Source organism: Microcaecilia unicolor, chromosome 7 (assembly GCF_901765095.1).
Source record: "Microcaecilia unicolor chromosome 7, aMicUni1.1, whole genome shotgun sequence".
Lineage (NCBI taxonomy): Eukaryota > Metazoa > Chordata > Amphibia > Gymnophiona > Siphonopidae > Microcaecilia > Microcaecilia unicolor.
The window spans coordinates 1,538,339-1,551,051 of record NC_044037.1 but is presented as its reverse complement, the minus strand read 5'-3'; the positions used below and the strand labels follow the sequence as shown (position 1 = coordinate 1,551,051).

The window sequence follows — 12,713 nt, the reverse complement described above, 5'->3', positions numbered from 1 at the left end:
TGTTGTCTGGAAACTTTCTTTTTCCAATTCTGTTGGTCCCAGTTGTCACGATTGTGGTCGTGACCCCTCTCAGACTCACCTTATTCCCGGTGGTCCGCTTCTGAGCTGGCTTCTGTCTGTTCTTCCTGAGTTAGTTCTGCCTGTGTCTTTGTGTGCTGGCTGCTTCCAGCATGGCTCTGGTTACTCCACTATACTGCACCTGTGTGAGTTAAGCCTCTCTGTACTTCAGTATGCTTTCTGCCTGAGTCTTGGTTTGTGTTCCTCTTGCCCTCTGGTGGCTGCATTGGATTGTCTGTGTGCTGTTTCCCGTTCCAGACTTAAGCCCAGTCCAGTCCGGATCTTCTGGCCTGCCAGACTTGCTTGTCTTGTTTGAGCCTGCACAACACCCGTAGCTGCCTTGTGATTGCTGCAGCTCAATCTCAGTTGCTGCTGGGCTTATTAGCCATTTGGAAACTCTCTGCTTTGCCTTTGCATCGCCTAAGGCCCTGGTATGTTGGGGTGCTGGTGCACTTCTGCCTAGTCCAGTTTATAGTCTGTAATTCTTGCCTGATTCTAGTTTAGTCTTTGTGTAGCTTCTTGTTCTGTATTGCTTGTTTCCCAGTCTTGTTTCTTGTTTGTATGTCTTTGTCTAGTTCTTGGTTGCCTGTGTTTCTTGTTCAGTGGCTGCCTGGCAGCTTTCAGTTCTGTCTCCTGTCTATTGTGGTTGTTCCCTGTTTCAGTGGCTGCTTGCAGCTTTCAGATCTGTTCCTTGTCTGTCTGAGAGTCCTAGTCTAGTATTCTGCCTAGCCTCCCTGTGTATTCTAGTCCCTGTGTGTATCCTGCTGGTATCCAGTTCCGGCCCTGACCGGCAAGTCCTGCTGGCCACCTGCACCCAGGGGCTCAACTCCTGGGGAAGGGTGGCCAGGTGCAGGTGAAGACTAGCCGTCCCTGTCAGAGTTCTGTCTTATCCCTGTGTGGGGTGGTTTTGCCTGCCACTGCCGCTCCTTGGCAGTGGCCCAAGGGTTCACGATCCCAGTTCCTGCTTTTGAAAGCGTGACACCAGTCTCTGGTTTCTGCTTTCCTTTATCTTCACTTAATTCTCTTGCCAGGGTTTCCTGCCAATTTGTCATTTTTCTCTCTACTTTTTCTTTCCATTTTCTTCAATTTATTTTTCTGCCTCTATGTCCAGATTTAATTAATTCTATCATTCTTTAATTTCCCTTTTTTTTCAAATCATCTCCTTACAGCTTTTCATCTTTCTCTTACCTTGGTTATCCCCTATGCCCCTTCCTCTTATTATCTTGTCTTTCACCAACTCTCTCCTTTCCTCCCTTTCCATCCAATGTCTCCTCTTTTTCTCTCTCCCTCCTTCTATCCAGTGTCTCCCCTCTTTCACTCCCCATCTTAAGTTTATATACCGCTTTCCAAAATGGTCCTAGGTGGTTTACAGAACAGAAGAAATTATATCTTTACATAAAATCATAAAAAGAAACAGCAATGCATACCGATTAAGCTAATCAATATAATACTTCACATTAAAAATTAAAAATATCTACTAGACTTAAGATTTCTTAAATAAATATATGTCTTCAGTGTCCCTTTATCCCCAACCTTCCATTCAGAGTCTCCCCTCTTTCTCCCCCAACCCTTCCATCCAGCATCTACGTTCTCTCCTGATCCTTCCAACCAGTGTCTTCCTCTCTCTCCCCCCCCTTTGTCTATGCAGTGTCTCCCTCTCTTCCTAACTTTCCTACCTTTCAGTGTCTCCCCTCTTTCTCTCCTTACCCTTCCGTCCAGTGTTTCTCCTCTTTCTCTTCCCCTTCCATCCAGTGTCTCTCCTCTTTCTCTCCTTACCCTTCCGTCCAGTGTTTCTCCTCTTTCTCTTCCCCTTCCATCCAGTCTCTCTCCTCTTTCTCTCCTTACCCTTCCGTCCAGCATCTTCCCTTTCTCTCCCTCCTTCCATCCAGTGTCTCTCCTCTTTCTCTCCATCCTTTCTACTCAGCATCTTCTTTCCATCCAGTGTCATCTTCTATTCATCATTTCTCCTCTCTTCCTTCCATTCAGCATCTCCCACTTCTCTCTCTCTTTCTCCCCTCTTTCATTCAGTGTCTTTTTTTTCTGCTGCTGCTTCTTCTCCTGATGAGCAGCAGTGGCAACCAAAGAGCAGCAGGCACAGGCAGAAGTGTAGCCAGGTTTTGATGTCAGAGGGAGCAGGCCTTTTGTAAAATAGGCATCAGTGTAAAGCTGAAGGGCTGATCTGCACATGTGCCATTTTATTCAAAATCCATTTGGGGAAGTGGCCACTCCCCTTGCACCCCATCAAGCCTCTGGGTGCAAGGCCGCAGTGTTAAGGCATGCACTGTTGGCCGTGCTGGTCCCCTGCCTCTGAATATGAATTGATGTTGGAGGGCAGAAGACCGGCAGAGCAGACAGTGTGGGCCTGAACACTGCAGCCTGTGCCTGCTTCTTCTTGGTTTGCCACTGATGCTCATTGGGAGAAGCAGCAGCAGCGCGGTGGTGGCAGTGGCTCAGCAGGAGAATTTCCTGCCTTTACAGGAGTGTTGGAGATAACCCGCCAAAGTGGGAATCTCCTGCTGAAAGCTGGAGACTTGGAAAGTCTGGAGTCCGCTGCATTCAAAAGGTGGCAGCTAAGTCTTTCACAAGTCATGCAGTCATTTAAAGTCTGATTCCCTCCAGCACACCTCACATACAGATATTATGCCTCCAGGATCATTCTCTAAATCCTCCATGTGGTGTCCACAGAACTCTGATGTTGGTGCTTTGGGAGTCATGACAGGAATTGAGGCTCTCCAGGTGATCCCATGCCTTGCCCCTCTCTAAACTCCACTTCTTCTTGTCTATCTCTTAGCTCTCCGATCTCCTTTTAAATCAAGCTGAACTTGTTTTAAATTCTGCCTCGAGCTCTAGCATCCACTTGCGCATTTCCTGCATGCTTATTAGTGCAGTGGCGAGTTCCGAGTCTGAGCCCGAGTCTTCTTTGATCTCGGATTCAAATGGCGCTATTTTACCTGCATTTCTCTCTACTGGCTGTGGTTTTTGGACAATTTGTCAAAGGCAGAGGATGAGGATTTGGCCAATTCTGGCATTTTTTGAGAGGTCATCAGTTCCTACAACTGCTGCATTGCAATAGATGATCACGGAGGATGAGGAAGGCAATAATTCCCATTAATAATGCAGGTCTTGAGCAGAGCTTCAGCCCTGGGCTGCCATCACTTCCTCCCGTGGGTTGAATATTGATCTGTTCATCCCTTCTTTGATAGATGGGCACTTGGAAAATTATCCCATAGTAGAGACAGGCCAGTCTGCCCATCCATTCCATCTACTATCCTTTCCTCTTCCTTACAAACCCTATGTGTTTGTCTGATGCTTTCTTGAATTCAGGATACAGTTGTCGTCATCTCCACCACCCTCCACTGGAAGGCAGTTCCATGAATTCATCACCCTTTTAAAGACATTTTATCTCAGATTATTCCTGAATCTATTTCCTTTCACTCTCATCCTATGCTCTTCATTCCAGTGTTTCCTTTCAATTGAAAGAGACTCATTTCCTGTACATATATGCCATGGATGTACTTCAAATTCTTTATCATATCTCACCTCTCCTGCCTTTCTTCCAAAGTACACATAGAGGTATATTTTCAAAGCACTTAGCCTTCCAAAGTTCCATAGGTTTCTATGGAACTTTGGAAGGCTAAGTGCTTTGAAAACATGCCTCATAGTAGCATAGTAGATGACGGCAGATAACGACCTGCATGATCCTTCCATTCTGACCAACAAGATAAACTCATTACATATGGTATGATGCCATACTCCATATGCACACCTGATCTGATTGTCCCTGCCATTTTCAGGACAAGTCTGCCTGGCACAGTCCTTGTTCTAAAACTTCTGAAGTTGTCGCTGAAGCCCCTGCAAAGCTCTATTCCAACCCATCCAAATCTACTTAGCCTCGATCAAGCACAGACCACAGAAGTATGCCTAGTACTGGTTTTGCTTCCCAATTACCATGTAATGTCCCCATACATTTTGGGGCAATTCTATAAAGGGTGCTAACAATTAGCTGCCCAATATTGAAAACGATTTAGCTGGTCACTGACCGGTTAATCGCTTGGTTCAGGGCTAGCTGCTAATATTAACTAAGTGCTGCTGATGTTGCACACAGCGGGGCGGAGGTCTGCACTTGGCCACTTGACATTCAGCACTTAAGCGGACAGGGTTAGTGCAGGAAATGGGACCCTGCATGTCTGTCCTATTATTTATGCAGTAATCCATGGTCTCTTAAGTGATGCATATCGAATTAAGCAGCTATGCGTTAGCTGGCTTAAAAATAAGCCAATATTCAAGCCAAAGCCTGCATAAGTCCTGAGTTTGAATATCTGGGAATAACACCATGTGTGGTGATGAAAATGCTCACTGCTGACGGCTGAATATTGACCCCTAGGTACCCAAAATCTGTATGCCCAGATTCCATTACTGAATACAGCCTAAGGCAGCATTTGGACACCACGTAAAAGGCAGGTGTAAATGTTAGTGCACAACTTACAGCATTCTCTGGAGTCTGCCTGTGCTCCACCCGTACACGTGTTTCCTTTGCACTTAGGTGCTGATAGAGCAGCACCTAACTACCATTTTAAGCATCTATATAGAATTAGGGGTCTTATGACGAAGACCACTCCCTCTGCTCCTGTTTATATCTTTTTAAGCTGTCACTCTAAGCCCCTATTTCTACATAGTAAGGTGCTTACTTTTGGCATTGAAATGGAAGTGAAGCATCAAAATGGGGCTGAAACAGCAATTAGTGCCTAAGGACACTTCGAGCTATTCTGTAACTTGAAGCCTAAGGTTTCTAGGGCCTAACTGCAAATGGGTCATTTGCGATTCATGGCTGTTCTGACTTTAAGCATGCAAATTATGAATACGGTCAGTCAGATACATAACTGCTCCATTGCATCTGTCATAGAGCAGCATAAGTGGTCGTACCTAAATTTGGACACCTAATTGCTGACTTACACTAGTATCCTATAACAGATGAAGAACACAAATTTGCCATTATAGAATACAAGTTTAGTGACTAGATTTTGCGCTTCTAACTTTTAGCATCCTTATAGAAGTATCTCACCAGGGACTTGTACAAAGCTACCATCGCCTATTTCTCTTCCATGCAGTTTTTAATACTCTCTAGTCTGCTTTCAAAGGTGTTATTAGCTGTCTCTAGTTGAGTTCTCTCCTCACATGTCATCACACCTCCTTGTTTTTGCCATTCTAACTCTGCCACATCAGCAAGAAAACTATTACTACTTATCATTTCTAGAGCACTACTAGACGTACACTTGAACATGAAGAGACAGTCCCTGCTAACAATCTAATCAGGACAAATAAAGGGGATAAGGGAATTACTAAGGTGGGGAACGATAAAAGAGACATGGGTATTGTATAAGTGAATAGAGGTGAGGAGTTAAAAGTAGAACTGCAGCTCCCTAGACTGCATTCATCTCGCTCTGACCAATCTCTGTGTAGCTTTTCAATAGATTCTGCATCTTTCTTTGCCAGATAATGTGCATTTTTCATCACTCACACATGTGCTGTCCATCTCTGACTCAGAGAGTGAGCAAAAGGTCTGATTACATCTGTCAAGTGTTTCATCACACCATCTTCTCAGCCGCTGGGGGTTCATTAAAGTTTTAGTCTGCTGCTTTGTTTTTTTTTGAGAATATTGCACTTAATGCCATCACTTCAGACTCTCTCCCGGCACTTATCACACACAGGTTGATAACAATAGCTTTTAAAAGCTTAAAATATTCCTTTCTCCAGACGGATCAAGCCATAGTAGTAGTGACATCACTTCCATGCTCGTAATCTGCTTTAATTCTCCTTGGAGGAATAAGCAGTATAAAAAAGTACTTTTAAATTAAACGCTCTTTAGGAGGGTCCTGTTGACAAGCAGCTCAGCACGCCTGTAGGCCACGAAGTTGCACAGTGCCTGCATTCTTATATTTTTCTTTCTGGAATATTCATGAGAGAAGCACAAGACTGAGTCTTGCTACACTCAACTTCCTGACTGCGACTCAGGACTCAGCTATCGGCCTTCTTCTCAGACATGATATGAAAACAATCCAGGCAAAATTGAGAGAGAAATTTTCATTCAGAAAATGACACAGGAAGAAAAGAATATGACCGGGATGTCTGAGAGGTGGTGGCCTAAACAGACTCATTGGCAGACTCAGAATAAGAAAAACTTGAAATGCTGAAAACTGGATAGGGAAAACTATAAAAGACATGAATAATTTTGATTTTCAGCTTTTTTCTTCTTTTATCTATTGAAGAAAATAGTGCAAAAACTGAAAAACATGCCATAAAGGCTGTAGCAGGGAAATGCTGCTCTGAAGAAAAACATATACGATACATGCTGTGGTATAGAAAAAGATGAACTGAGGCACACTGCAGAATATAGGAGCACAGACTGTGATGCAATGCGCTGAAGTGTTTCCTAAAGCTCTGGAAAATGCCAGACTGCCATGACAGTTATAGAAAGATACTGGAAGCCAGGAAGTTAAAATAGAAACAAAGGATAAAGTTGCATCTTTTGGCAGTAACTCCTACCTCGCCCTTTTTTTCTGTCGGGCTGGAGCACAGTACCGAATACTGACCATCTTCACAGTGCCTCTGTTAGTGGTACACTTTCGAGACTGACGCACAACGTTGGTAAAAGATAGTTGCATGTGCTCCTCTGCTGTACGTAGCCCAAAATACTTGGTGTTGAAGAACATGAGGGTGTTGAGAAGCACAAAAGGAGAATAGACACCCAGCTGCTTACACTCCCATAGATGTTCTTCTTCAACCCGAGAAAATATAAGATCTAAAGGGGAAAACCAAAAATTATGTCATAACAATTATCTTCAATGCAGCTGCTACAATTCATCAACAAGATAATCCAATTCTAACATCACCTCAGAACAACCAACCCCAGTCAAGCCAAGCCAAAGCTCAAAACTAAAAGAGTAACACAATACATGCTGACAGAAAAAGACCAGCCAGTGATTCTGATCCACATCGTTAAGAATATATCCCAGATGCCACCTGTTAACACCCTGACTGCTTACAGGACATACTGTTCTTTACATAAGTACATAAGTATTGCCATACTGGGAAAGACCAAAGGTCCAACGAGCCCAGCATCCTGTTTCCAACAGGGCCAATCTAGGTCACAAATACCCGGCAAGATCCCAAAAATGTACAAACATTTTATACTGCTTACCCCAGGCAGTTTTGGGTTATCTTCCTATTTGGTTCGGCCACCAACCCAGGCAGATGTGAATACACGTTGCACACATAATCCATCATCCAAGCAGTCACCAAAGTTAAGGAGGCCACTTCCTAACTCCCAATGGCCATTCTGGATGCTACCTGACCACCATCAACCTGCCAGCATTAATGTTCTCAGTTTCTGCCTGGCTAGTACTAGCCTGGTAACCATTAACTGAGGGTGTTCCTCACTTCAAGTGCAATTCTATAACTGTGCACCACTGGTTAAGCGCCACATGTGCATGTGAATGGCACCTTAATTGCCACTTACATGTGCAGTTGTCCTAACCGCTAATCTAAAAAGGCATGCATGAGTTACATCACACATATCTGTGAGAAGGGAGTACAAGTGGGTGGAGCTTGGGTGGGATACAGATGTGTCTCCCAATGACACACATGCTTTACAGAATACTATAAAATCCACACATAGCTTGTCGCATTTATGCTGGCCCATTAATATCAACCATTGACGTTGGAAGTGGCACACAGTTTATTTTATTTATTTGGATTTTGCTCGCAGCTTTTCCAGTAGTAGCTCAAGGTGAGTTGCATTCAGGTATTTCCTTGTCGGGCTCACAATCTAAGTTTGTACCTGAGGCAATGGAGAGTTAAGTGACTTGCCCAAGATCACAAGCAGCAGCACTGGGATTTGAACTGGCCACCTCTGGATGTTAAGACTGGTGCTCTAGCAACTAGGCTACTCCTTACTAGACTGCTCTAGCTGCAGAGGAAGTGCAGAGCAGTTTACAAAACTACAATCAAATGAAAACAGGAAAGGAACACCAATAACTGATAGGGAAAATCTACAATCATCCCGATGAGCAGGGGTAGGAAGATCAGAGAGATGTATAGAGTAAAAATTCATGCTAGAAATCCCGTCACTGCCAGGTCCCCGAGGGCTTGCTTAAAAAGGAAGGCTTTCAAGGTTTGCTTTAAAGGATTTCAAAGAAAGTTCACTGCGAAGCACAGCAGTAGGGACATTTCAGATTAAGGGAGCAAAAAAGAAAAAGGCACTATAGCTATGCCTATATTTGCTCTTATATACTGCTCAATATCCTGATGGACTTCTCGGCAGTGTACACATCTAGCAATAGAACCTTCTGTCCTTAGGAGCCTTGTCTCGTCTAGTCTGTCTTGCTTGTTGCCTTGTTCAGGATCCCTTCTGCATCCGTACTTCCCTTGTCCTTGTCATTCTGTCTAGACCCAGTTTAGTCCGTTCCTTGTCTTGCCTTGTTGTGGTCCGGATAAGTTGTTGCCCTGCCTTTCTTTGCCTTGTCTGAACACAGTTCTAGCCTTGTTTCCTTGTCTTGTTTCATGTCTGGGTTCCGTTCTAGCCCTGGATTCAGTTCCTGTCTTGTCTAGCTGTGCCTAGCCTAGCCTTGTCCTGCCTTGCTTCGTCTGCCCTGTCTTGTCTCACCTAGCATTGCCTTGCCATTGTCTAGTACTGCTTGCTAAGTCTTGCCCTGTCCTGTCTCGTTTTGCCTTCTCCTGCCTAGTCTTGTCTGCCCTTGTTCTAGTTTTGTCTCAGTTTCTGCCTTTGTGCCACCCCAGGGGGCTTGTCTGCCACAGTTCCAGATGTGGTCCAAGGGCTCACCATCCTTTAGTCTGTGACAGCATGGCTTGGAGAAAGGTATCTTTAGACATAGTAGACAACAGCAGATAAAGACCTATATGGTCCATCCAGTCTGTCCGAAAAGATAAACTCATTATATATGGTATGAAGTGATACATCATATGGAATACCTATTCTCGATTATCCTTGCCATTTTTAGGGCACAGACCATAGAGGTCTGTCCAGCACTGGCTCCGTTCCAAAATTTCTGAAGTTGTTTGCACGACTCATAAGTAACCTGAGGAAATACTTACATAAGAACATAAGAGTAGCCATACTGGGTCAGACCAATGCTCCATCTAGCCCAATATCCTGTTTTCCAAACAGTGGCCAAGCAAGGTCACAAGTACCTGGCAGAGACACAATTAGCAGTAACATTCCATGCTACCAATCCAGGGGCAAGAGCTGCTTCCCCAAGACCGTCTGAATAGCAGACTATGGACTTTTCCTCCAGGAATTTATCCAAACCTTTTTTAAACCCAGATACGCTAACCTCTGTTACATCATCTGGCAAAGAGTTCCAGAGCTTAACTATTCATTAAGTGAAAAAATATTTCCTCCTATTTGTTTTAAAAGTATTCCAAGGTAACTTCCTCAAGTGTCTCCTAGTCTTTGTAGTTTTGGAATGAGTAAAAAAATTGATTTACTTCTACTAGTTCTAAACCACTCAGGATTCTGTAGACCCCAATCATATCTCCCCTCATCTGCCTCTTTTCCAAGCTGAAGATCCCCAACCTCTTTAGCCTTTCCTAATACGAAAGGAGTTCCATCCCCTTTATCATTTTGGTTGCTCTTCTTGGAACCTTTTCTAATCCCATAAGAAGTAAAATAAGGGGAAGCACAAATCTGTGGAAAAATGTGACAGGTGCCTAATGGCATGTTACCTAGAAGAAGGACAGAAGGAGAACGGGTTAACAAGAGCAGAGGCCTGAGCCCTTGAAGGTGGGACCTGGGAATAACCCCAAAAGACGCAGACAGCAGTATGCAGATGAGTTGCAAAAATTCCTCAGCACCTGGAGGGCAGCCGTAAGGAGCACAGAATAGCAGGAAGCCCTCAAATGAAAGAGACAAAACTGAAAGAGTTCAGTACAGAAGAATGGGTCAAAATCTCTCAAAGACAATGTGAGAGACTGATCAACAGTTACAGGAAATGTATACTTAATTTATTGCTGTTTCATAAGGTACCATTAGTTATTGAACGAAGAGTTTGCATACTTTTTATACAAGAATATTGCTGATGACACTTCCTGTTGAATAATCAAAATATACTCTTTATGTCCAAGTTATTTTTCAATGGCTTATCTTTCTTCTCTCTTATCATGGCTTAGATTAGGGTCTAAAATACATTTTGGGGGTAAGCCTGTAACAGGGGGCCTCCTGTTAGGTGCTCCGATAACACGCGATAGGAGCGTATTCTGTAACACTCCTGTGTCTAGGTGTCATTACAGAATACTAGAGTAATTTTACATTTAAGTGTCGGCAGGTCCACCAGCCAGAGGCCTGGTGTATCTCTGGGTATCTAAATATGTGAAAGACGCCCTTAAGTTATAGTATTCTGTAAATTGTGTGGGAAGTTGGAGACAGGTCCGCCTTGTGTGTGCCCATACAGAATAGTGCTCAGGGCATTTATGTGGAACTGCTCATTTTCCCCTCATTAACGCATACCATGGACACATAACTGTGGGCGCTTAATACAACCACATATGCTTTGCATAACGTGATAACCTTTGTAACCAATAGAAACAGACATGAAACAGAAGTGGAAGAAGGGAAGTATCTTATCTTCTTACTGTTCGGTAAGGTTGTTGGCTGCCAGCCAGCCAGGATCTTGTTCAGCTCTTGGACAAAAGTCAGGTAGCAAAGGTCAGTGAAAATATTCACCATCCGGTTATTTTCCAAAAGGAACTGTACAGAACAAGTACAAAGCAATGAATCATAAAACAGTATGCAAAATATTTAACAGAAATATAAACACCTGCTATATTCTCAGTGATCCAAAGGGGGTGGGGGGGGGCGACCTGAGCCTGGTGCCAGCAAGCTTCTTCCTGCCTGCTTTTGGGTCTGTCCTCTTCTGCTCCTGCCTGCCGCCCAGGACCCGGATGATTGCGAGATATTGCTTTAATGCAATCATATGGGTTCCGACTCCCGGCACAGACAGGAGAAGGAGAGGACAGATCATGGGAGCAGGCAGGAACAAAGAGGCTTGCTGGCAATGCCCCCCCCTTGGAAACAGAGATAGAAAGGAGCGTCAGGGTGAGTGGGGGGGGGGGGGGGGGGGGGGCGCATGGCAGTCTGGTTCTGGCCCGGGCCCAGCGGTGTCTCTCAGTGGCCCTGACCTGGACCACACATACAAGTGCACAACAAACTTTACAAAGAAAGGCACCGATAATGCAGACAGGTCATTTCACTTATTATCAATACACTATTCACTTACCTGCTGAATTCCCAGGCACAGGTAATAAATACTATCAGGATCATAACGCTCCCCATTTGGACGTGTTATTTCTTTCACAAACTGTGCCAAGCCATAATTGAGTTCTGCCGCTGTACATGCAAGAATATCTTCCTTAACCCGCATTGGCTTTGCTGCAAACAGCAAAAGAAAGTAGGATAGAATTAACTCTGTGCCTCAAAGAAAGAACAGGGGAGTTGGGGAACCTGTAACAGGAAGAGGTTTACTCTGCCCTCCGAGACTGGCCAAGTTGGGACAGAAGGGATGTTCTGAGCCCTTAACCATGTAGAAGCTGAAAGAGAGGGATCTCTGTATTCCAAACTTCAGATAAGGCGAGACCCAAAGGGAGACTGAAACAGAGTAAAGCTTCCCCCTTTCGAGAAACTGCATTTCATGTTTCATCTTCAGAACAATCAATCACTACTACGTCCAAAGCGCAGTTCATCAAATTTGGTTGTCTCCCCACTTGAGAAATTTTTGTCTGTACCCAGGAGTTTCCAAGCATTGACACCATAAGAGTAATTCAGGCCTGACAACTTGGCTGGATGCTCAGGAGTCTCGGGAGCAGCTTTCTGAATAACCAGACGCTTGTTACCCTAAATAGAACCAAAAGGCCAAAGATGAGAAAATTAAAGGAACCTCAAGAGTGACATATAGGATGGGGAAGAAGAGAAGAAACTATTATAGTAACAAAGTGTGAGTCGTAGAGGTTTAGAAGGATAAATGAGATACCCATGCCAGAGGATAAAAGTAGTGTGTCCTTCTTAACCTTGTAATTAGGATTCTCGAATTCGAAGGTGCCAAAGAAGCTACAAATATGTAAAAAGGTCCCTTTCCATTTTAGGGCTGTTTATCAGCCTTGTAGAATAACAGATGCGAGCCTGTCTTACCTTTCTGAGGGTTCGAGGCATCTCCTGTTCTGTGGAAACATCATCTGGTCCAACTAAGCCACAGTCAAAGAGGAAATCCACACTAGGATTAATATCCAAGGGATCTGAAACCACAAGTGAGTACAGGTTAAATCTAGCAAAGCTTGTACTATAGACAGGCTTCTTGTGGAATGAGGACACACAGAGGGTGCAAGCAGCAACTTATAACCGTATACCTCCCTCCCCCCCATTCCCCCTCTAGTAAGCCAACAGTAAAGAAAACACCACCTGTGGCTTCTTTGGTGTTCCCCCACTTTCCAGTACCCTACATTATCCCCTCCCATCCCCTCAGCAATGATGATATTAAGGTGGATCCATTTCTCCTGTTCTGGATCATAATATCTGTGATGCCTATTAGTCAATTTTTCCAAGTCTCTGATTACTTTAAGTCGTATAATCCAATTTGTAGCATTGGTCT

The 12,713-nt window shown here is 44.1% G+C and overlaps 1 protein-coding gene across 1 annotated transcript in view; it reads right to left on the bottom strand.

Annotated features, from left to right (window-relative positions):
- The window catches only part of ZMYM3 (zinc finger MYM-type containing 3), a 271,782-nt gene that overhangs the window by 16,477 nt on the left and 242,592 nt on the right, over nucleotides 1-12,713 (bottom strand). The window contains 5 exon segments of the mRNA XM_030209787.1: nucleotides 6,601-6,856; nucleotides 10,705-10,819; nucleotides 11,349-11,500; nucleotides 11,794-11,962; nucleotides 12,257-12,360. Coding sequence (XP_030065647.1) covers nucleotides 6,601-6,856; nucleotides 10,705-10,819; nucleotides 11,349-11,500; nucleotides 11,794-11,962; nucleotides 12,257-12,360 — 796 coding nt within the window.